This window comes from Mastigoproctus giganteus, chromosome 7 (assembly GCF_048544385.1).
Source record: "Mastigoproctus giganteus isolate SK-2022 chromosome 7, ASM4854438v1, whole genome shotgun sequence".
Classification (NCBI taxonomy): Eukaryota; Metazoa; Arthropoda; class Arachnida; order Uropygi; family Thelyphonidae; genus Mastigoproctus; species Mastigoproctus giganteus.
The window spans coordinates 10,823,018-10,850,054 of NC_143581.1; the positions used below are offsets into that span (position 1 = coordinate 10,823,018).

At 38.5% G+C, this 27,037-nt stretch overlaps 1 protein-coding gene across 1 annotated transcript; it reads right to left on the bottom strand.

Annotated features, from left to right (window-relative positions):
• Nucleotides 1-3,820: 3,820 nt before the first annotated feature.
• LOC150082498 (uncharacterized) lies at nucleotides 3,821-4,558 on the bottom strand. The gene is made up of 2 exons (XM_090377797.1): nucleotides 4,547-4,558; nucleotides 3,821-4,381 (listed from the first exon to the last, which is right to left on the bottom strand). Exons 1-2 carry the CDS (start codon nucleotides 4,556-4,558, stop codon nucleotides 3,821-3,823), a joined length of 573 nt encoding a protein of 190 aa, XP_090233923.1.
• Nucleotides 4,559-27,037: the final 22,479 nt, after the last annotated feature.

The window sequence follows — 27,037 nt, forward strand, 5'->3', positions numbered from 1 at the left end:
TTAAGGAGGTAGCATTCTCATATATTTTCTTCAAAATCATAATATATGGGGTATCTATGCCTTGTCTTTCCAGTGCCCGAAACATTGCCTTATGCTGAATGGAGTCAAATGCCTTTTCATAATCCACAAATGCCAAGCATAATGGTGTTTTATATTCATTTGCTTTCTCCATTAGCTGTGATATTACGTGAAGGCGATCCATAGTTGAGAATCCTGTCCTAAAGCCAGCTTGCTCTTTCGGTTGATTCTCATCAAGCATTCTTTCTAATCTGTTAGTAATGACCCTTGTGAACAACTTGTAGATGTGGGATAACAAGCTATTGTGGGATAACCAATACCAATACAATACATTAACTGAAAAATATTGACCATTGTTCCATTTGACGAATGGAACGGTCAAATCTGGAGCTAGACTCCTTCAGACTCCCTAGACTTCCTTTTTCAACAAGTGAATGTTCATTCGTTTGTTTGTGAAAGCAATCTATTTTGTGAGGTGTCAATAACACCAGATTTTTATCCTTCCCTCATTATATGAGGGTTGTTCAATAAAGAATGATCATAATTTTTCATGAAAAACAGTACTGCTTGCTATTTCTAGCTAAACTGCGGCATTTCAGACTAAACCAAGGTGCATGACATAGCAACTGCCCATTGACTCGTGTGCACGGTGTAAACTTGGCGGTCGGTCAAGTTTATACTTGTCCAGTTTCACCAAAGTATCAATGGACTTAAGGAACAGTATGCGGCTCTCATATTTTGTTTCTGTCTCAAGAAAACATCAGATGAGGCGTAGGAAATGTTAAAAGAGGCCTATGGGAGTCTATGCTTCCATACAGCACAGTGCGCATGTGGTTTTGAATGTTTTGAGATGGACGTGATTCAATCCCAAAATGCAAAGGTCCTGGACCCCCGACCACTGTTGTCACTACAGAAACCATAAACAGGTCAGGTGTTTGTGCACTTTGGGCTCAAGGACTACTCATACCTGAGCAACAGCAAGTTCGCATAGTGGGTTGTCAGGAGCTGCAACAGATGGTTGGTGAAGATATTGAAATTCTGCCAAGGTGATAACGGCAGATGAGTTTTGGCTTCATCATTTCGACCCAGAGTGTAAACAACAAAGCTCAGTTTGGAAGTCAATGTCATCGCCAACACTGAAAAAAACAAAAGTTGTGGGTTCTGAAGGAAAGGTTATGGTCATTTTTCTTTTGATATTCAAGGAATGGTTTACCAGCATATTGTGCCACGTCACACGACTGTTACAGGACCTTACTATAGAACTATATTGTAAACTTTGCGGGATCACATTCGTTGAAAACGACAACTGCACGCAGGTGGGTGGACATTGCACCACGACAATGCAACAACTCACACTGTTCATACTTTCACCAAAGTTAAAGGAGCTGTCAGTAAAACGTTTGCAGTCATCAGAAGTTGTAAAGACATCGGAAGCGATTCTCGAACGCATGTCAAATAATGGCTTCCACCATGTTTTTGAAGGATGGCAGAAACACTGGAGAAAGTGCACTTCATCAAATGAAGACTAATTTGAAAAGGGCCATCAAAATATGGATGATTAATAAAGGTATGTTGTGAAAAAAAAATTATGATTACACTGATGTGCAAAATTTAAGGACCAGTCAGGTTTTCACCTGTAGCTTCTCATAGGAATGCCCTTGATATGGGAAAAGCATACCAAAGGAACCTCGTGAGGTACAGAAATGATGAAGAAAACAACAACGGAAACAAAACGGTACAGAGGGACTTTATTCAAAAATAGCAACAATGCACTGGCTGCCAATGATACAGATGCATCATTGCCAAAGATGGAACAAAAGGAAGAGATAGTCCTCAGTAGGAGATATGGCCACCCTTAATGTCGATGCAGGCTTTGCACAGCCTGTCCATACTTAGAACAATGATGTTGATAAGTTCTTGCGATAACATCGTCCATTCCTCTGTCAGCGCCATCTTCAGCTGGTGAACATTTTCTGGTGGGTGTGGACGTGCCACTAGGCATCTCCCCAAAGCGTCCCATATGTGTTCGACGGGATTTAGATCGATGGAACGATCTAAATCCCGATGGAACCAATCCATACGAACGATGTCCTCACTTTCCAAAAGCATATCAAGAGCTGCAGTGCGATGGGGTGTGGCGTTATCATCCATAAACATGAACTCGGGGCCAATGGCACCTTGGAACAGCCGCACATGGGGAAGGATTACCTCAGTACATTAGCGTGCATCGGTTACAGTAACGCCTTCCAGTATCCGGAGTTGTGTACGTCCATCCAAGATAATGCCTCCCCAGACGAGAACAAATCGACCGCCATATCGATCCCTTTCAGTGATATTTGAGGGATGATACCGTGTGCCAACCTCTCGCCAGATTAGCTGACTCCCATAATCGCTGGTGAGACTGAATCTACTCTCATCAGTAAAGTAAAGATTTTGTGGTTGTAACCTTTAGAAATAGTGTTGGTCCTTAAGTTTTGCACACCAGTATATTAGTCAGATGTGCTGAGAAGTGGCAACTGAAGTTCAATGGAGTTCTCTGATCAGTGCAGACCGGCTGCTAGTATAGCTCATGGTGTTCTGTCAATGATATACATGGATTTTGCTGCAGGTCAAAGCTGGTGGTTGTCTCGTTGTATATGGCAATGGTTTGACTGCATCTTGAGTATTGCATACTGGTCTGGAAGCCTCATTTTAGGAAGGATGTGGATCTGCTGGAATGAATGCAGAGAAGAGCAACGAGACTTAATTTCTGTAAATTGTATCGTCCAAAAATTAGGCAACTGAGAGGATACCTGATTGAAGTGTTTAAGGCTTTAAATGGATTGAGTAAACTAAATTTTTATGGTATCGTTACTCTTTTTGGGATAACACATACAAGGAGATATCCTCACAGGTAGAAAAGTAGATATAATCTCCATCCTTCACATACTTTTATTCATTAAAACCCTGGCGCAATATCAGAGGATATTGAACTAGGTATGCATTAAGAATAAAAGAATTAGTTATTCTTTTTAAAGAATAGTTCTGGCAAATAAGGTCGGATTCAGCATTTCGGTTAATTGATGTATTCAAACACCTAGGCGAATGAGTTCTTGAATTTTCAGAGATATGATTACGTGTGACACAGTTGGAAAAATATCTCAATGTGATCGGCAACTGTCTAAATGTGGTGCACTAATGTGTCATTAGTGTACTACTTTTAAAAATATAACTGTTACCTTACTTTTCAAACACCTCCCCTCGTGTATATAGCCTGATTTTTGGTCACTGCCTTTTCGGGTATAACAGCTCCAGTTTTTAAGGTTTGGCAATTGCAGGTTGAGAATCACAGATTTATAACATTCTGACTAATTTCTCATGTACCAAATAATCATTAGATGGTACCTCTGGTTGTTCCAATCAAAGTTTAGCTGGATTAGTGTAATGAAGTGTAATTTACTGTTATTTATGGTTTGTAGTTTACAGTTACATTGTATTGGATTGTACATGGACTGTACATTGTTCATGGACTGTACATGGACTGTACATTGGATTGTACATTGTATTGGATTGTATTTCGGAATTACATTTTCTGAAATGTATCTCTGATGCTCCCTTCGGCCAGAACTTTAGGCTGAAAGAAGCTCAAATATGACAATCAACTCATTGTATTATTCTCGAAATATTAGAATTCATCAGTTATAAATGCGACAAACAACGGAATTAGTGTAAAAAATTTTATTGACTTTTCGAAGTTGCAACATGTGCCAGATTGTATATACAGTATGAATTAATAGCTCTCTTTCGGTCCTTTCTTGTCTCATCAGTGGACTAAGACACCTTTGCCTAATCCAAGACCATAGCCAAGTCCAAGTCGTCCATAACCAACTCCATGCCGTCCATAACCAAGTCCACCAAGTCCAACTCCGTAGCCGAATCCACCAAGACCAACTACTCCATGTCCAAGTCCAACTCCATAGCCTAGTCCACCAAGAGCAGCTCCATAGCCTAGTCCACCAAAACCAACTCCATAGCCTAGTCCACCGAGTCCCAGGACACCAGCACGTTGGTTGTCGTAGCTGTAGGTCACGGCAGCATCATGACCGATGGCCCCAAGTCCATAACCAAGTCCTCCGACTCCGACAGCTCCAGCGCCAAGTTCTCCGACACCGACGACTCCAGCACCAAGACCTCCGTATCCAACTACTCCAACGGGAACAGCAACCGCAGCTCGCTGATTGTCGTAGCTGTAGGTCACTGCAGAGTCACCTGTGGCGACAACTGGAGCAGCGACTGCATGAGTAGCCACTACAGGAGCAGCCACAGCTACTGCACCACTTGCTGTGACGTAGGCACAGGTGGTGATTGCTACAAGCAAGAGAAGCTAGAAAAGAAAAAAAAAATTAAATAAACTTAGCAAATTTCCGAAATTAGAAAACTCTTCAAACTGAATAAGACTACAATTGGGAAATAGCATTAAAATTCTCCAAGATGCTCGTAATACAGTAGAATTTTTAACTCTAAGAATCAATCTTATAAAAACACTTACCATGGACTTCATTCTGGCGTTTGTTTGCAGGGAGATCTAACTCTCTATGAGCAGGAAAGATGGTTAGTCATAGTGTCTGCTACAGTCTTTAAATAGTCTTTATGTTGTGACCTTCTTTCATTTTCCGTTTGAAACTGAGCTGTTCTCCTTGCAGTTGTACCGGATGGCATTACTGATTCTTTGCCGATGCCCTTGGAGAACACGCCCATTACGTAGGTTTCTCGCCTTAGATACCCGCGTCCAAAAGTCTTTCGTTGGCGTTTGATGGATATTGTCGTCAATGCGATAAGCCACGAGGCCATTCTAGTAATATTAGTCCAAAGTGTCCTGTCTAGACGAAGTTTTTTCAATCAGAGTTTTCGAAGGAATATTTTCAGTTCGGCAACGTGCTTGTAATGGAAGGACACATCTAGTATAAAGCATGTTATAAAGCATCTTTATAGCAAAAGGAAATCACGCGGGAAGAGTTTATAATTCCATTTTTAGATGTAATGTTTGCTGATAAATTCAGCACTTAGTTTGCAATAGGCGAAGAATTGTATGTTACCCTATTTGGAGGCCAGGAACTTCGATGGGCTTTATAAATACCCTGACTGAGTTAGTCAGTCTTAAACCATTGGTGCATGCTTTTTTTTCCTCACATAAAGTTGAGGAAAAAAAGGTCGCAGATACACTGGATATAGGATCTACTAATGTCCTGTTCTGTCCAGGCTTCTTAACGGCTAAAGCAGCTACTGTGCAGTCGTTTTTCGGTCCAACTCCACTTTGAGTGAAAAAACTTGCTAAGTTACATAACGATATTTCATAAGCTTTTCATTTGCAGTGTTATGTGAAGGACCATGATCCGATGAGAGTTAGCAAGATTCCCTTCTGTTTTTAATGGGTGGTAAAAATTTAGAGAAAAATATGCAGAAAAGAACTAAATATATGATGATGTTATGGTATATAAAGGAAAAATGTTTGGTCAACTTAAAAATGGCCAAGTGTTGAATTCGTGGAATGTTTAGAAAATGCTGCAGATGACTGGCAAACTACTTATGTCATGGCATATCATGTTGAACTGGGCCACGTCAAGGCATGGGCGCATTTCTGCTATGGGTAAAAATGATGAATAAATTAGTAGACACGGATTTTACTTGATAACATATTTTGGAGTTTCTAGCTTTCTAGTTTAGCTGTTCTCGCTGGTAGGAAGTGTTTATAATCATCGTCCTCCCCACATCCTGTGGAAAAGGCCCGGATTCGAATCTATCAATAATGGGGGGAAATTTTATGGACTTTTTTGTTACTCTTTGGTTAAGTTAACCAGTTTCCGGTGATGATAGAATAGTTTATTAGCCGGAAATTCGGGTGTTTCATACAACAAAATAAGAAAACCGACCAGAGAACACAGCAATTAGTGGACATAATACACATGGGTGAATGGGACTGTTCTTGGGTAACCATAATATGACAATTTTTTTTTTTTTTTGTAGTTTAGGTAAGCAAAATACATTTTTATTCTATGTTTTTAGTTTTAGTAGCTTGCCATATGAGTTGCATTATTAGAACAAATATCAAGCGTTGTTTTATTATTACCTACTTGTAAACAAACACACTGAAAAATGAAATTAAGAACATTTCATGATTTGTTGTTGTTGTTTTGGGTTTAAGGAGCATCGGCAACTAAGGCCATGTTGCTCCGTGTATATTGTCTGTAAATTGCCTTTGTTCTGAATTCGATTTTCTGTTTGCTGAATGAAAAACCCGACTTTCCAGGAAGGAAAACCATACTACTCAGCCATGTTGTAAAAAAGGCCCATAAAAATTCATCGACAGGACTCCAACTCAAGTCTTTTCCACCTCGTTTGGGGAGGATGGCGATACTACCTGTGCTACCCACGAAGGCTTTATGATTTAATACAGTATATGTAGAAGCTTTATAGAATGAACTAAAAATCATAGTTAATGCGAATATCAGAAATTTCCAATTCCTCAGAGGATATTCAAAACAAACTCAGTATTCTCTAAGAAAACTGGTTAAATTCTTTATATTATCAACTACCATCGATTTTATTCATGTTGACAACATACTCAATGGATTAGCTCCTTTGTCTATTTCGATTATTAGCTTCTCCAAGTTCAACACCACCTCCTGAAAGACTAAATATGACTCCTTTATGTCCTACTGCTCTTCCACTCTATGAAAAGTTCCGCAAGACCATCTATTCCTTCAGAATATACTTCCTCCTCCTCCGATGTAATCTTGAGATTTCTTTACCATCAACTATGCAGATAGTAGTAGAAGGAAGTCTGTGCGAACTTTCCAATTATCAAAGTAGTAATGCGAAGATCCAAACCAAAAGACTTATTTGGATAGAGTTAAAAACATTTGGTGTACAGGTGGTGGAGATTTTTTAAATCAACGTTAATGGTATAAAAATACTACTGGTTTTCATTTAACTTATTTTCATAGTTCTCAGAGAAATAATGGTATCATATTCTAGCTGAATTTACTGAGAGTTTCCCTCAGCATGAATTGTTGAGGAGGCTTCCATCCTGCAGTGGGTTGATAATGGCTGCACTTTACTTTTTTATGATCGGAAGGTATTATAAAATCTGAAGATGCACTAGAAGAAACTGGAAGTGCACGAAGAGAACGAATTTATAAATAATTTAATGTACAGTATTTATTCAACCTGAAGCATTTACTTCTCGTGTGCCCCTACCAGACAGACTTCTAATGACATTTTGATCTGGATGCGTGCGTTTTAACCGACTTCCTGCACGTAACTGGATTCAAGAACGAAACACTACTTAAATTCAGCGTAAGTTGCTTCGTTGTCCTTGGAGTCATGAACTGGAAATTGTTTTACTCATAGAGTTCAACTCCTTGCTAACGGATAATACTTGGAGATAGCTGAAGGTCGTCTGTAGAGTGCAGTAACTTTATGACGATTAACTTTGTAACTTTAATAGCATTCATGGGGTGTGCCTGTGTATATTTAATTTCAGGTGTCGGTAACATTTAGGAAAGACCAGGTTTTGAAATTTTGTTAGTTGTTTGTGCAAGTCTGCCTTTCGGTGAATAGCTTCAGTGCTCACTGACCTTGTGGAAAATGCAAGATTCGATTCTGATCACCAGCCGAAGCTGAGATATATTTTAAATTTCGAGTGAAGAGAGTTTTATACGCCCTTTTTTACACCGTGGTCGGCGTTTGACCTAGTTTTTCTCTCTAGGGGTTTCTTTCATTTTTATCCCTTCAGTTCATTTCTATTTTATGCCAAACATCAAGTACAAAAGAATTTTTCGACTCAAAGATGAATTCGAGCATCTGTTAGCATCCCTCAAGGGGGAAAAGATGGTAACAGATGCTCCATTACGTTATCAAAAGTATTAGGACACTAAAGGATAAACAAATATATAAAATATATATTCGACTATGCTAATGATACAGAAGGCGTTACCTTTGGCTATAAATTGAACAGCGAAATTCGCCCCAGTAAGTTTTAAATTAAATGTAACTTGGCGAGATCGGCAGATTCGATTACATCCAAGTAGTTGGATGCCACACTGTAGCGATTTTCCGGCGGATAGGGGAAACCCTGGAGCCCGCAGAAAATAATAAAATACTTTGTAGCGATTACATCCAAGTAGTTGGATGCCACACTGTGGGACTTAGAGGTCTGAGCGGTAGCACAGTGGTACCATCACCGTCCTCCCCACACCGGATGGAAAAGGCCCGGGTTCGAATCCCTTTTTCCACTTCGTCGCTGGGTTAGTCGGTCTCAGGGGTAGACAGCAAGGTTTTTTCCCCAGAAACCGAGTTTTTTCGTCCAGCAAACAGGCAAATCGACCAGAGAACACACGTAATTTACAGACAAAATAAATATATGGGTAGATGTAATCATTCACAGGGGACCCTAATATCATAATTTGGTTTTTTTTTTTGTAGGACTTAGACGATTTCAGAAGCTCTGAAGTCCCGATGGACCGATGTATTTCTGGAAGGATATGAATCTGGAAGACAAAAAGGGAAGAACAAAAGATGAATTGCAAACGGCCAAATGTATTTTCTGCGGTTGGTTGGTTGGTGTAGGGTTTTAGGCGCAACCTAAGCCATATTGCGCCGTATATAATATGTTTATAAATTGTGTATGTTCTGTTGTCGATTTGCTGGACGAAAACCAGAGTTGTTGGAAAAAGAACCATGCTACGCTCGCCCGCGACCGACTAAGCCACGTTGTGAAAAATACCTATAAAAAATTCCTTGAGTCATTGGCGGGATTCGAACTCAGGTCTTTTCCAACCCTTATCCATTCCAACACTGTAGAAAGCCTTGCAGGCAACATGTCTGCAGATCCCTAAGGAAGGACGTCATCGGACATCCAGTGGAGTGAATGCCTAGGCGAACAGAGGCTGTTATCCTTAAGAATGGTGGCCCAACAGGGTATTGGGCAGGTGGTCATAATTCAATGATCTCTGAGTGTATTTAAAATAACGACTAAGTAGGGTTCTCTTTATTCACTAATAACTAAACAGATTGGAATCTTTATGTAAATTAGGGTGAAGTGGCGTTATTGGTAATATTTCTGACGCATCAGTCGTTAGCGTTTGAACATTACTGACAGTAAGGTCACCTAATACAGATCACATAAAGCAAGTGCATGAATAAAAATCAAAAGGAAGTTGTTGACCTCTAATCGCTGCACATTCCACTTTTCTTGCTGAAAAGACAAGTTCTGATTCCATAATGATCGCAGAGTTGAGTGCCCTCATATTTTTATTTCTCCAATCCCAATTATTACAGATAAATGCAAAAAGATGCAGAGAAACTGTCACATGGGGTTTGGGTTTTAATGGCCAAAAAAAAAACAAGAACTATGGCTATAATGCGCTGTCACGCGGGGTGATGACAGGTTGTCTCGTTGAGTATAAAGACTGCAATAATCTGATACCAGAAGGGAGAAAACACGTGATTGTGCGTTTCTTCCAAATAGGCATGCAGCTGCCTATTTGTAAGCCACTTGTTTCAGAGAAAAACAGAAAAATTCGTCATGTGGTCAGACGAATCACGATACACTCTGGTTTGCACTAATGGTATGCAGAGAGTGTAGTGCGATCCTCATGAAGCAAGCGACAGACCCTGCTTGCCTTGTTAAGACAACCCAATCATCTGAAGGTGGTATCATGGAATGGGGAATGCTTTCACCATATTTGATTTGTTTAACAACTGTAGATTTTGAATTGTAGAACTTACTTCGGAAATAAATCTAGTGGATTCAAAACACGTTTCCCCACTCCAAGTCCTCTACATAACCTAGTGCACTAAGACCAACTCCAACAAGTCCATATCAGCGCCCGAGTCCAAGTTCAGTTCCACACCGAAGTCCAGCTCCATAATCAAGCCCACTGAGCCCTAGGACACTGTCGGAGACACACGCTGGTTAACATAGAGCCACTGCATTTTCTGTGGCGTAGGCAGCAAAAAGTACCAGATAAAGAAGCTAGAAAATTTAAACATATACAGAACGCATGCATTTAAAAAAGCCGAAACGTCTTTAGAGATACGTTATGCTACCCCAAAACCTCGTTCGATTTTTTCTTATAAATAGATCATAAAGCTTATAAACTTTCAGGAAGGTCATCCTAAAAGTAATGCACACTGCGCATCTACTCTTCACTACAGTATTCCTGCAAGACTGACATTTATTAGGATAATAATTTGAAGTTTAATCTCAAATTTAGTGTGCTTGAAACAAAGTTCCTGCATTAAATAATTGTGCAAATGCTTTTAAAAATGGATAGTCGTTGCCTCAGGTCAGATTGCAGTTTCGCATCAAAGATCTTTTATCAAAATTGAAACTTTACGTGGTTGAACGTCGACACAAAATCACCCACGTTAGGAAGCAGGAATAAGACATGAAGACTACACAGAACGTTTTTAATGTAAATTATATTATAAAATAAATTTGAAATTATCCGTTTTTTTGCATTACTTTTGGGATAAAGAGACTGGTGAGGGGTTCAAAGGGATGCTCTTACCGAGAAAGGCTTCAGTGCTGAAAATTGCAGCGTCTGGAGAGTATATACCCGCGAGATCTGATTGAGGGGTGTAAGGTTTTGAATGGCTTGAGCAAACTCAATGCTGGTGGGACTGTTCCTCCTGTCCAGACTTACGCATGAGTGGGCATAAATTGAAATTGAGGAAGGATGGTTGCAGAATAGATGTGCGAAAGTTTACCTTCAGCCAATGGGTGGTTGATTGCTGGAACAAGCCTCCATCAGTTAGTGTAGAAGTGGATAGTTTGAATAAATTCAAGGAAGAACTAAAGCTTTTGGAGATGGATAGGTGAAACGGGAATATTTATATATTTTTTGGCTGATGCTGTATAACCTTTCCTTCTTGCATCATTTGCCACCATTAATACTAACACCAATACTATCCTGAAATAACTGGAAACGTGAAAAGAAAGCTTTTGCGTTTTGTAGTACATATAGTGGAATGCATGTTGACTTCCACGGGTAATTTTAATGTGACACAGGGTTATTCTCATACTCCTTGTCATTAAATACTATATTTTCTCTGGCTTTCCGTCATTCTTCGTTTGATACCGACTGGTTTTCCTTGATCACAGATAGATATCCTCCCTGCCCTGTCTCTGTCCGATTCTGTCCTAGGACCTTTGAAGGCCACAGCCAACACGCTTTTTCTACCCTAATACTGCATAATGTAAAAAATGCACTTGGAGTAGAGTACTTCCAAATTTCCTTGTAACTTATCATAATCAAATATAAGATAAGCATAAGGAAATTATGTATTTTTTCCCCCTTCATTGCTTGAGCTCCATATGGTACGAAAATTGAAATGGTTACCATTAGCAGAATCGAAGAACGTATTTTCACAACATATAGTTGACATTAGTATTTGAATATTTATAATTGGAAAGTATTAATTAATTTAATGATTGTATTAACTGAAGTAACCGAGAGCTTATTAATGTGATATCACTTGCTTTGTGTTAATACGACTTCATTTTATGATGGTCCATTTATTGAACCTTAACGGCTTTCGGTGCACAATAAATAAATTCATCAACAGCAAAAAATATGTTATTTTGACAATCGGAAATCGTTTAGTTGCGTTTGTACTACCCAGAAGACACCGCACGGAGGCCATTGCTCTGGCTTTGCATATATGTACAATAATTTGTGCATAATAACCAAGTAGAAAGTCATAAATGATATCCAAATCTTTGTTAGTGGGGAACCGATACAAAAAGTGGCCTCTCATACTGACCTTAGCCTCACCTGGAATGTTGGGCTCACATTTCAGCCTCACTTTGTCAGGATGAGGCAGAAGACGTACGCGGCTCTTTGGGCAGTGCGTCAAGAGCTCGTTGGTGTGCATCAGCCAGCGCTGCTTCTTCGGCACATCCCATCCCCTAACTATCTCCAGGTCGATCCTACAGGCAAATCTGGGCACCACTCCCTGGAGATATATCAACATGACAAAAAATGTCCTCACGCTTGCACGGCTTATAACGAGGCGAACTGATGCTCCATCGGTATCCACATTAATCTCTGGCACGAGGAGGGCAAGAGGGGAGCACCCCGACTCATGTCTCCCTCTGCATCTTATGCTGTCAAGCATTGATTCCCTGAGGAATCAATTTCCAGCCAACTGTCTTCGGATCTTCAATAAATTTAGGATCCACCCTGATAGGTTCTGTGAAGACAAGCCCTACAGGAAGGAAATCCTCAAGAACTGCTTCCAGATAATGAATCTATAATACTCACCTGCTCCTGGACATGACTGACTATGTTTTTTTTTTTTTTTTTTAACTTGCCTATTTGTATATGACAAAGACTTTCTGTTTTCATGCAATCATATATTTTGTATATTATTATTGTGTATTTTGTATATTTAATCCTGTAAAAGTCTCGGGTCGAGCATGCATGTACTCTTGTTTATTGTACATTGTGTTCCTCGCACCTTAGTCTGTAAATATTCACACCCTTCTGGCACAGAGCCGTCAAGGGGTGACCCAAGGTTTCTTGTGAAATAAACTGATTTTAATAATAATAATTATTATTTGCTTTAGGGTCTATAGGCTGACGTTTTCCTGGACCACGTCGATCGAACATTCCGACAGTATGCCTTTAAAAAAAATCATTTCTTTCTCGAACTATTTCCATTAATAGATGATCAGCAATTACAGCGGTCAATAAGTATTTACCCTCACTCTAGAAATATTTGAGTTAGGAATTTGATACACTGATGTGCAAAATTTAAGCACCAGTCAGCTTTTGACCTGTAGCTTCTCATAGGAGTGGCCTTGATATGGGAAAAGCATACCGAAGGAATCTCGTGAAGTACAGAAATGACGAAGGGAACAAAACCGACACAACAACGGAAACAAAACGGTACAGAGACTTTATTCAAAACTGGCAATATAGCACTGGTTGCCATGATACAGATGCATCACTGCCAAAGATAGAACAAAGGAAAGAGGTGGTCCTCAGTAGCAGATATGGCCACCCCTAATGTTGATGCAGGCTTTGCACCGCCTGTCCATACTTAGAACAATGTTGTTGATAAGTTCTTGCGGTAACATCGTCCATTCCTCTGTTACATTTTCTAGATCCATCAGTAAACTGATGGATCTAGAAAGTATTTACTAAAAATAATTTCTGCAAAACGACTGTTGATTAAGGATGAAGGGAAAAAATAAATTTTCTATTTAATCAATCGAACTCCAAATACAAAATTTGTCTGAGATAAATGATCTTGGAGGTAATTTCTTCAGTTCTAGCTTATAGACTGGATTAATCAGAAGGTCCCGGGTCCTTAAAATTGCCAGTTCTTTTATACTTCAACCCTTTGTCTTAACTTTAATAGACTTCGCCTCCCCTATCTGGTCTCCCTATAGAATAAAGCTCTTTTATGCTTGAATCCGTTTAGAAAAAATACATTATAGTATTTTACCTTTCGAACCTCCATGTTTTACAGACATATATTTTACGAAGATATAGTATTGCATATGATTTGAAATTAGTTTTGTTCATAAGGGCTTTTACAAATTGCAATGTGGCGAACAAATATATAGACAAAGGAAAACACTTGGATAGGAATTACCATTTATTTTTAACATTTATTTCTGTCGGTCCCTATAACGTGACCCGCCTTAAATACATAACAATTCCTTTCAGAAATCTTTATCAATTTATTTTTCTTCCTCACGAAGAGCATTCCAATCTACCTGAAAACATGCTTCAACAGTATTCTGTAATCTGTAAAAAAAATAGACAATTTTCTCGAATCCCATAACATAACACTAAAGATGTAGTGTATATCATCTTTACTATTAGAATAAACAATGCACAATAAGTTAAAAGATGCTTTCTTGGCATTGCTATGTCGTTCTCTCTCTCTGAAATACACTTACATTAATGGTAACTTCAATGGATTATAGCGCCTTTGCCGATTCCTAAACCAATTCCTCCACCTAAGGCTCCTCTGCCAAGTCCTCCAACACCGACAATTCCGTCACCCATTGCTACTATGCCAATGGGAGCAGCACGCTGGTTGTCAATACTGTAGGTAACAGCAGCATCATGTCCAATGACACCCATTCCCCCCAATCCAATTCCTCCTCTCAGTCCCACAACTCCATTGGCAAGTCCTCCAATGCCAACGATTCCATTTCCCAGGGCCCCTATATCAATGGGGGCAGCTCGCTGGTTGTCAATACTCTAGGTGACTGCTGCATCATGTCCGATGACACCCATTCCTCCCAATCCAATTCTTCCTCTTAGTCCCATTACTCCTACACCTAGTCCTCCAGCACCGATTATTCCATTTCCTAATGCTCCCATATCATTGGTGGCAGCACGCTGGTTATCACTGCAGTAGATAACAACTGCATCAGCACCTTTTGTAACAACAGCTGGAGCAGCTACTACAGCATTTGCTGCGGCATGTCCAGTGTAGACTACCAAAAGGAGAAGCTATAAAAAGAAAAATAACGACTTATTATTTCAGAATAATTTTTCATTTTCTTCTTTCCTGGTATAGGACTAAATTTTAATTTATTTTTAATTCGTAAAAATTTAAAATTTGATTACATTATCCAAGTGGATATTTTTAATATACCATTAAGTAAAATGTATTATTAGCGCTGCAAAAGCAATTTTTCTCCAATTCTTTGGTCAAGAGACATTTGCTGTGCATTGATACTCTTTTGAATGATTGCTTAATTCTGTAACTTAAAACATGCGGACATTTTTTGAGCAGTGCAATTGAAGAGGTAGAGAAAGAGAAATTTCATCCAACCCTGAAGAAATAAATTTGATAATGTTTGAAAAAAAGAACCCTGGGTTTCATATTTTAAGGGAAATGGATGATTTTATTAATCGAAATTCGACTGAACTGCCATTTCAAATAGAAACTCTGAAGGCTCAGATTTTAAAGTTTCGTCCAGTCACTTCCATCAGTTATGATTTATAACATGTTATAAATCATAACTTATAAAACTTTTAAAATTCTGGTATAGGACTTACTGTAAACTTCATGTTGGCTCTTAACAACTGTTGTCGAAACATATATCTCAATAAAGAGAGTTGATACTGTTCTGGCTCTGAGTGTCTTTATATAGAAAATGTCTCCAGTTTGTCCTCCTTCGAAAATTTGCATTTTCTGTTTAACCTACATTCAGCTAACTGGACTTTACCGGTAAGTTGAGACGTACCCTTGAAAAAGGGGGAGGAACAACCATAGTTTATTAGCAAAATTCGATACTGGTGATAAAATAAAAGAAAAATAATAAAAAGCAACTGTTAGTCTGATGCAACCTCGTGATGTTATTACTTGACACTCAGCCAAAGTATTGACGTCATACTAATCATGAAAGTTAAGTATCATATGGAATAGCGTCACGAAAGATTTCGTCCGTGGATCCCCTTATGGTTTCTATTTTCACCAAGGGATGGCTTGAGAGTCTCTACTTTGTTTCATTGTTCTTAATGATCAAATGATCGACAAACAAAAACTCCTTTTTACAGAGTCAATTCAACTGATGTTTGAAGGTGCAAATACTATGCATATCATTCTTTCGACCAACACTGAGGCCAAGAAAAGCATTCCAATCCAAATTTTTGCAGGGGGAAGATACCAGCACCTTAAATTCTAGTAAAAAAATATCAGACTTCTTTCGATCTTAGACAAGACAAGAGCAGAATAAAGTCATATTAGGGTAACCGAGAACAACCTCATCTACCTATTGCATAATGTCTATAAATTGCGTGTGTTCTCTGGTCGGTTTGCCTATATTTGCTGGAAGATAAAACCGAGTTTCCAGGAGAAAGAACTTCTCTTCGGGAGAAAGAAAATTCTCGCTTCAGACCAACTGAACCAAAGAGAGAAAAAAGCTCCTAAAAGTTTCTCTCGTTATTGAAGAAATTAGAAACAGAGCCTTTTCCATCCGGTATGCGCAGGACATCGATGTAACATGCTACCCAAGACCTTGTCATGCTGCAATTAAAGATTCTATTCAGTTGTTCTAAATGAGTGCTAAGGACCTAATACTCTACCACTACATTAAAATTTGGGCCTACCGTAGTCCACTGGTCAGCGTGTGCGATCACAAATATGGAAAAACGGGTTCGCCCCATATGCGACAGACAATATGCACGTCTATGGCGTTGAAAATCCGAATTCCTTTAATTATTCACTACGTATGCAGCCACAATACATTGTGACTTCATACACATGAACATGTAAACTCTACTTATATCTAAAGAATAAATCGAAATGATATAATTATGGGGAATTATTGGAATCTATAGTGTATTTGAGAATTACGAAGTCTAAATAAGGTATTTAATAAACCTTTACGACTGGATTGAATACATGTGAAGGAAAGTTGTTCCAAAGAACCGATGCAGAAAGAAAGTTATTTCAGTGAGTTTAGAATGAATTGACGAATGCTTGGAAAAGAGAAAAATAAAATTTTAAGAAAATCCAGTTACTGGAAATCGAGTTCTTACAGACATCTAATAGGTGTTGTTTGAAACATAGGCGATTACGCTTTTGAAAATGGAAGCTAAACTTTTTACTTTCTTTCTACTACTCCCAAAGATTAAGGAACTGACTTTGAGCAGAATACTCATCATCGGTATCGTGATCATAAAATGTTTTGCTCCCTCTTGAATAGCTCTATGGAGCAGGGTAAACAGAAAGGCATGGGAAAAACTTCCCCCTCACATGATAATTTTTTAATTAAATACTTTTCCTCAACACAGTAAGCCCTTACGTCTAACATTTAACACGAGAAATATTTGGGTGCCAGAATTATTAAAAACAGAGAGCAGGGTTTTAAAAAATCTGTTGATATTCAATATACATAAACTAATCAATTATTAAGCATATTGAGGTTAATAGAAAGTATCGTTAAAGAAAATAAAAGAATCAAAAATTTTGATTGGAATGCTTTTATTGGCCTCGCTTAAGTTGTTCGAAAGAGTGATATGCATAATATTTGCATGCGTAACCTAAAATACACCTTCAAACATCAATTGTATTGACTGTCTGTAACAGGGAATTTTTGTTTGTCAATCAAGTTTATTATTAAAAACAATGAAACAAAATACAGTGGTGTGCAAAACTTAAGGACCAACACTATTTCTAAAGTTACAACCACAAAATCTTTACTTAAGGTACTCTTTACTGATGAGAGTAGATTCAATCTCAGCAGCGATTCTGGGAGTCAGCTAATCTGGCGAGAGGTTGGCACACGGAATTACCCCGCAAATTATCGATCACTGAAAGGGATCGATATGGCGGTCGAGGTGTTCTCGTCTGGGGAGGCGTTATCTTGGATGGACGTACACAACTCCAGATACTGGAAGGCGGTATTGTAACCGGTGCATGCTACTGTACTGAGGTAATCCTTCCTCATGTGCATCTGTTCCGAGATGCCATTGGCTCGAGTTCGTGTTTATGAATGATAACGCCACACAACATCGCACTGCAGCTGTGATATGCTTTTGGAAAGTGAGAACATTGTTCGTATGGATTGGCCTGCTCGTTCCACCAATCTAAATCCCATCGAACACATATGGGACGCTCTGGGGAGACACCTAGCGGCACGTCCACACCCACCAGAAAATGTTCACCAGCTGAAGATGGCGCTAACAGAGGAATGGACGATGTTACCGCAAGAACTTATCAACAACATTGTTCTAAGTATGGACAGGCGGTGCAAAGCCTGCATTGACATTAAGGGTGGCCATATCTCCTACTAAGGATCACCTCTTCCCTTTGTTCCATCTTTTGCAGTGATGCATCTGTATCATGGCAGCCGGTGCAATGTTGCCATTTTTGAATAAAGTCCCTCTGTACCGTTTTGTTTCCGTTGTTGTTTCCTTCATCATTTCTGTACCTCATGAGGTTCATTTGGTATGATTTTCCCATATCCAGGCCACTCCTATGAGAAGCTACAGGTCTTTAAATTTTGCACACCAGTGTAGTATATTAATTTGGAGATCCGTTGGTGAAGCTACAAACCACAAGGAGGTCAAAAAAACCTGCACAGAGTGCCAAGTAATGATATCACGAGGTTGCATCAGCCTAACAGCTCCTTTTATTTATTGTTTTTCTTTTATTTTATCACCAGTATTGATTTTTGTTCATAAAGTACGGTTATTCCTCCACCTGTTTCAAGGGCACACTTCGACTTACCGGTAAAGTCCAGTTAGCCGAATGTAGGTTAAACAGAAAATGCAAATTTTCGAAGAAGGACAAACTGGAAACATTTTCTATATAAAGACTCTCAGAGTCAGAACAGTATCAACTCGCTTTATTGAGATATATCAGTTTCGACAACAGTTGTTAAGAGCCAACATGAAGTTTACGGTAAGTCCTATACCAGAATTTTAAATTTCAAAACTATTAAAATTCTAACCGGTTTCTATCCTAAATTTCTTATAATCTAATATTGTAACATAAGTAATAACCCAGAAACGGGACTATAAGGCTACCACAACGCCATCTGAGATTTTTCGAAAACTAACCGGTATTAAAAAAATACTTTGTGAAATACTGGCAAATATTAAATGGTTTCGTATTTTTAAAAGTATGAAAAATATTTTAAAATTATTAGAATTAGATAAACAAAACTGCTTCTATATACATTTTTAAAAATTTATTTAGGATTTAAAAGTGTCAAGATTTAACAACAAAACTAACATAAACAATATATTTTTAAATGTGGTCCAATGTAATTTGTGGCGTTTATCTTCCAAAATCATTTTAAATGCACAGAACGATCTTTTCACGCCCTCGTGGGTATCACAGTTGGTAGGATCACCGTCCTCCACACGCCGGGTGGAAAAGACCTGAGTTGGAATCGCGTTGATGAGGAGAGAAATTTTTATGGGTCTTTTTCACAAAGTGGCCGAGATAGTTGGTCTCAATCATTGAAAACGTCACAATCAATTCTTTGCAAACCTTTCACTTAGCTTGCGAAATCATTTAAAAGGTGTTTATCTTTCATTTTTCTGCTGTCTGTGACGCTGGATGAAAGTAAATTCTCCAAAGTTTCTCCACCTCTTCAATTTCCACATACCAAATGTGGAAAATTAGACGGAATTTTCTTCTTCCTAAAGGTAGATTCATCTGGAATGTTTTGATTTTTACAAAAATTCTTTGAAAAATAAATTGATAATCTTGTTCAAAGGGACATCGTTTTTCAGTCGAATGACTGAAACAGGAATTACTAATCTTACCGCTTTTTTTGAAATAGTTCCAAATACATTTTACTTAATGGTATATTAAAAATATCCATTTGGATAATGCAATCAAAATTTTTGCTACTTTTTATTTTTAAAATTTAAAATAAATTAAAATTTAGTCCTATACCAGTAAAGAGGAAAAAGAAAAATTATTCTGAAATAATAGTTTTTATTTTTATTTTTATAGCTTCTCCTCTTGGTGGCCTACATTGGGTATGCTGCAGCAAATGCCGTTGTAGCTGCTCCAGCCGTCGTTACAAAAGGTGCTGATGCAGCTGTTATCTACAGCACTGATAACCAGCGTGCTGCCACCATTGGTATGGGAGCACTAGGAAATGGAATAATCGGTGCTGGAGGACTAGGTGTAGGAGTAATGGGACTAAGAGGAGGAATTGGATTGAGAGGAATGGGTGTCATCGGACACGATGCTGCAGTCACCTACAGTATTGACAACCAGCGAGCTGCTCCCATTGGTATAGGGGCCCTGGGAAATGGAATCGTTGGCATTGGAGGACTTGCCAATGGAGTTGTGGGACTGAGAGGAGGAATTGGATTAGGAGGAATGGGTGTCGTCGGACACGATGCTGCAGTCACCTACAGTATTGACAACCAGCGAGCTGCTCCCATTGGTATAGGGGCCCTGGGAAATGGAATCGTTGGCATTGGAGGACTTGCCAATGGAGTTGTGGGACTGAGAGGAGGAATTGGATTGGGAGGAATGGGTGTCGTTGGTCATGATGCTGCTGTTACCTACAGTATTGACAACCAGCGTGCTGCTCCCATTGGCATAGTAGCAATGGGTGACGGAATTGTCGGTGTTGGAGGACTTGGCAGAGGAGCCTTAGTTGGAGGAATTGGTTTAGGAATTGGCAAAGGCGCTATAATCCATTGAAGTTACCATTAATGTAAGTATATTTTCTCCTTCCGTAATCATAAATTGCTGAAAAAGTCCGGTATTATTAACAGCTAAGCTAATTACCTTATAAATTCATAGAGAGAGAGAGAGAGAGAGAAAATGATATATAGTGCTTCCAAGAAAGCATCTTTTAACTTATTACGCAAGGTTTATTCTAATAGCAAAGATGATATGCAGTTACCTTTAGTTTTACTTAGTGTTGTGTTATGGGACTCAAGAAAACTGTGTTTTATCTTTTTTTTTACAGATTACAGAAAACTGTTCAACCACGTGATCAGGTAGATCCGAGTACCATTTGTGAGGAACAAAAATAAGTTAAGGAGATTTCTGAAAGAAATTGTTATGTATTTAATGTGGGTCACGTTACAGTGGCCTACAGAAATAAATGTTAAAAATAAATGTTAATTCCTATCTAAGTGCTTTCCTTTTCCTTTGTCTCTGTATTTGTTCACCACATTGCAATATGCAATAAGTCCTAATGAACAGAACTAATTTCAAATCATCTGCCTTCCTAAAAGACATCAAAAATAAATTCGTTCATAAGTTCGATAAATACTGCAAATAAATACTTTCTTGATGTCTGAACTTTCCTGTCATTAACAGAGAACAAAATATTTCCTGTTATCTAACTGCTTCTAAATAGCATTCAAATAAAGCAAACTTTCTGTTTTGTGTCTAATTACATCAAATGCTCTTGGAAAATGCAGACATTCGTTTAAATCCATTTGGGGTTAAGCATTGCCCTAGCTTTTTATGACGGTGCTGAACCCCCAATATTATCATGTAGCAGAAATGCACGTTGCTCATTGCTTGGTTTTGAGTTTCTGAAGAAACTTGGTAGCTCTGAGGCTTGTCCCAAACATTGTTCTAGTTATGACAGCTAGGACGTGCTTCCTAGATGTCTAAAACACTGCTGAAACTTGTATTCATGTCCAGCTTACTAGTTAAGCGGGCCGAATTTCGGTAAATATCTGTCGTTCTGCGACAACCAAATCCTCTGCTTGCACCTTCACGATGACGGGAGTGTTAATATCCCTGTATGTACCTACAATGTGGGCAATCTGAAATATTGCACCTAGTGTACTGGAGATGCCCACCCAGGTGTGAACCAAGTAAACTGATATTGGGATGTGACGTCCACGTTACGCAGAGGAAAGTCTCCCCCCTCTGTGTCACCAGGCAATACTAGGTGGTAGATGACCGTCATCATCCGTTGCAATACCGCCACTTTACTTATTGGAGGTCCTTGACATGGCGGTTTATAGGCTCCAGAGAAAAACTCCCAACCTTTTCCATCATGTAGCATGCAGTATGCCTGACATGTTTTGAGGTAATGATGGGCATCATGGAGAGATCCAATATCTTTAAGTTTCGAAGGTACAGCTCTAAACCGGTTTCCAAACCTATTGCAAAATTTTGAATAATTCCAAAATCCCTTTAGACATTCAGTACGTGGCAGTCGAGATCAGCCACGATTCGTACTTGGCTGTGACCTGTTTCCTTGTGGCATAGACCGGTACTGAGCAAACTTTCCTGGTGGTCGCTTTCCTGGTAACAAAGTTGCAACAACTTAAGAACACACACACAACACAAACACACTACAAAATCTACACACCTTTTTGGCACTTTACAGAGTCACATTGTACCGCAGTGGAGCTACACTAGCGTTCAGAAGCCGCTCTAAATAAGATACTATATATGTCTACAGATTGTAAAAATCTCTAGAGGGCATTCGTATTACCTAGTATAATCTCGCTGCCTCTACTCTGCCAGCTGACGACTGAAGGGAGTCTGAGTAGTGAGTGAAGTTCAAGGTCAAGGTGTTTTTGTTTAAATTGCGGTTTCCAGGGTTCCCCTATATGCCGCTGTAGCATCTGAAAAGGCATAAACCCAAGGCCGGCAAGTGTATGCATGTAGGTGTGTAAGTATGTGTGTTATGTTGAGTACTGAGTGCTGGCAACTGGCGACTTCGCAGCCAGGCGGCAGGAGACACTTGGTCCCCCTTCCCCCCTGACTTCCAGCCTTGGCCATGAGAAGGCGCGCTTTTAAACTAAAACTCTTACTGGGGCTAGAAGCAAGCCTGGGAGCCCCAACGTGCTTAAGGACATCTTGGTGCTCCCATATTATGCTGACTGTGTGTACCACGTCCAACAATTTCATTAATTGATACAAAATGTTCGCTCCCCTCTAGCTTTGTCTTACCTACTGAATGCAATAATAGAATTTTTACATATGAAAAGATCTAAACCTCCCAAAAAATCATAACAAATCATATCAGTTCCAGTAGCTCATTTTGTTGGCATCAGCATTAGTAGCAGCGAATGATGTAAGAATGCAAGCTTATATAATAAAAGCCAAAAAAAAAAAAAAAAAAAAATTTCCATTTCACCCATCCATTCACTCCAAATGCTTGTCTAGTTCTGTCTTGAACTTATTTAAGTTGTCGACCTCCACTAAGACAGAAGAAAGTTTGTTCCAACAATCAACCACCCGCTGGCTAAAGACAAATTTTTGCACATCTATCCTCCAACTGTCTTTACTCAATTTGAATTTATGTCCCCTCAAGAGTAATCTGAGGAAGAGGAAGAATCTCATCAGCATTGAGGTTGCTCAAACCATTCAAAGCCTTATACACCTCAATTAGATCACCTCGCAGGTGCCCAGTCTCCAGACGCTGCAATTTGCAGAACTTAAGCCTTTCTTGGTAACAGCAACCCTTTGTTCCACTCACCAATCTCGTTGCCCTTCTCTGTACTTGTCTCGCGATATGTTAGAACTCGTATGAACTTGTCTTGACCCTCCAGATAACGTATTCAATTTGCTAACGTCTCTGTTTTTTTTTTATTTCTGAGGCCTGTGCTTTTCTTCGGGACTTTCCCTCGAATTAACAACAACAGATAGTCCGCGAATATGCAATATATTTAGCCAATACTATAGAGGATTCAATAGTAAGAGCGGCATATAAGTCAGGTAGGAAAAAGGCTATTAAACTAAAATCCTGCCCATGGTAGACGAACGAACTGACTGTCTTAAGACGGGCTGTATATCGGGCTAGGAGACAGTGCCAGCGGCATCGGAATTGGGGTCCTTCTGAGGTAGCTAGATTGCATGACAATTACATATCTCTTTAAAATAATTACAAAAGAACCATAGCGACTCGGAAGAGAGAAACCTGGCGATTGTTTGTAAAAGAATGGGGGAGAAATGATCCCTGGTGTTTGTTATATAAGTTGTCAAGAGATAAACTAAGAAGTTTGCAGGGATTTAATACAATTCAAGAAGATTCTACTGAGACTGATTCTACTGAGGCTGGGAGGATTCAGTAGATGCAATATTGACCAGGCTGTTCCCGGATGACGATCCCTGGACTCACAGTGCCAATCCGAACTGCGGAGAAAAATTCAGTTTTACGTAGCTAGAGACAATACCATGGCATTTACAATAGATGAACTGGCAGGGGCGTTAAAGAACCTAAATGTTGCAAAATGTCCAAGAATAGATTTAATTGAGAATGCATTTAAGTGAGGTTTTTCAAGTTGATACCTAACATGTTGCTTATGTTATATAATAAGTGTTTAGAGGAAGGACTGTTCCCATTGAAATGGAAGATTGCTTTATTGAGGCTAATTAGGAAGCCTGGAAACCTTTAGTTGAGCCTAAGTCGTACAGTCCAATTGCTTTATTGGCTAATCTGGGGAAAGTGTTAGAGAGGTTAATGGCAATACGTTTACAAGAATTTTTAGAACGCCATGACATGATTTCACCTAATCAGTATGGTTTTACAACAGGAAAATCGTGCGAAGATGCTCTTTTGAATTTTCAAACATATATTTCAAACTCTGATTCAAAATATGAACTTGCTATGTATATAGACTTTGAAGGTGCGTTCGACTCAGTATGGTGGGAGGCAGCTCTTTCTCAACTGTGTCGTGCTGAGTGTTCGAAGCAGTTATACAGTCTGTTTAGGAGTTATTTTTCTGAAAGGTCTAAACATTTTCACCTTCAAAGACAGATTACGCGAGCAGGGCTCTGTATTAGGTCCTTCCATTTGGAATCTGGTGCTACAGAACTGGCTGGTTCGACCACAAGTAAATTGTCACGTGATAGCTTTTGCTGATGATGTCACATTAATTGTGGCAGGTCGATCACGACAGAATTTGGTGCAAAATGCAAACCGTGTAATAAATGATATTAATACACGGGCGCAAGGATTTAAGCTTACCATTAGTCCCCAAAACTTGATTTGGGACGACCGCCGCAAATAAAATTAAATGGGAGACAGTTGACTATGGTTTCTGAAACTAAATACTTGGGGCTCATTATTGATCACAAGTTGTCTTATTATTCGCATATAACACATCTACATAGCAAGATCAGGAAATTTGCCGGTTATATTATAAGAGTATCAAGAGCAGATTGGGGTGTGTCCAATAAAACTTTATTTCTCTATTATAAGGTGGTGTTTCTGCCTATGGTTACATATGCAGCGGGAGTTTGGTCTCACAGAGTGGCTCTTGTTAGATTTCAGGCTAAATTAAACTCACTGCAAAGAACTATGCTTCTCAGTATATTAAGGGTATGTAGAACTGTAGCTACGACTGCACTTCAAGTGATGCTGGAGCAGTCCCCTTGGATTTGTTCGTGGCTTATCGAGGGCTGTGCTGTGGCATTAAGAAGAAAATACCTACTAGACTTGTTGACATAGAAGTTGATATAAATTCTGACATTAAGAGGGAGAAGAGAAGATTTTTAAATGAGATTGTTAACTTGTGGCAAACAAGATGGGATACTGTATCTTCTGGTCGAGTAACAAAGAAATTTATTCCGGATGTTACCTTTTTAAAACAGTTCGAAGCTGGTTTACACCAAGTTTACAAACATCATTTTTAATAACAGGTCACGGCTCGATGAAAGCGAAATTATTTCAGTTGGGGCTTTCGGATACAGATCTCTGTTTTTGTGGCGAGGTTGAAAGTTGGTCCCATATATTATATGTGTGTACAATTTATGATAGTGTTAGGGAAATAATCAGAGAAATCATTGCTGAGAATGAGTTAGGTCGGGAAGAGATGTTCTTATCTAATAGGAGTGTATTTCAATTATTCCGAGATTTTGCAAAGGGAGCCTTTGAATTGAGGAAACGCCTGTTAAACAGTTGAACCAGAATAGTGTGTTGGAAAGATTAACTGTGTGTCCAGAATGCTCAAGAGACTAATGGTGGTGATGAGGAGGATTTTTATTATTATTATTATTATTTATTTATTTTTATTTTTATTATTTATTTTTATTTTTATTATTTATTTTTATTTTTATTATTTTATTTTGTTTCATTTATTTATTTTATTATTTTTATTTATTATTTTTATTTTATTTTATTATTTTTATTTTATTTTATTATTAATATTTTTTTATATATATTTCATTTCATTTATATTTTATTATATATATATATATTTTTTTTTTTTTTTTTTTACTCTGGATTGGGCCCCCCCCCCCCCCAGAGGTGGTTTTTTTTTGTTTTTTTTTCTCATAACCTGAGACCTTATGCGTCCCATCTACTAGAACTGGCCCACCCTCCCGTGGTGTGGACGAGTATCTAGAACAGTGTTTCCCAACCTTTTTTTTACCATGCCCCACCTAAGTCTTTCTAAAATTCTGATGCCCCCTATGTAACGTTGGGAAACACCGATATACATATTTTTTATATTCAAAAATTGAATTATTCCCTAAATGAAGCCTAATTACAACTTGTTCAGGACACAAAACTTAGGTTTTAGGAAGAAATCATTAGGAAATTATTAAGAAAAAAACAGTAAGTAAATTTTCAAAACATATAATGGACAACTAAAATTCAAGTACAAAATAATTTATATGAAAGATTTTTTTATAATATTTTAATTTTTAGTAATTATTATTTAATTGTTTAATAATTTCAACATTCCATGTGAAGTCACTTCTAGATGAGTGCACTAAATTTAGTGAGACCCTTGTGCTTGATGCTTGCCGCAGAGAGATTTTATATTGGGCTCCAATTTAGTCAGCTTCAGTCTCAAGTCTCCCCGTTTTGTGATATCCAGTCGATTTCTTTTCTTTAGGAACAAATCATTTATGGCACTAAATCCACATTCAGCAAAATATGAAGATGGAAACGGTAACAATAGCTCTCTTGCAAAGTTGGTTGAATTTGGGTATTTAATTTCTGTTTCATCACAAAGCCATGCCATCGCTCCTTTTATATTGAATAAAGTTTTAACTGACTCATCATTTTGCATTTCTGAGAGTTCTTCTTGGTACTGCATTGATACATCAGACACATCCACTAACATTGGTTGCATCATCCAGGTTGGAAAATCAATTTGTTTTAAATCAGAAAACCTTTCTTTTAAATCAGCGGACAGAATTTTCAGATGATCGACAATAACAAGTACAGCGGTATCAGTCACTTCACATTTTTGCAGCCAACGAAACTGTTCAAAATTTTTGTTACAAATATATTTTTGACATAATTCAATAAATGTAATGAAACCAAATATCTTCGCTTTTGCATCGACGAGAGTTTTATTTGTTCCTTGAAGTTGTTTATTTAATATATTTAGTTTTTCAAAGATATCGGCTAAATAACTCACAAATGCTTTACCATCGACCGTTAACAGATGCTTCATTTCAGGTTTGTCACTTAAAAAGTCACTAATAGTATCAAATAGTTCCATAAATCTTTTCAAGCAGTTCCCTTTCGAGAGCCACCTTACTTCAGTGTGAAGTAAAAGTCTCACATGGTCTCCATTTTGTTCTTCACAAAAAA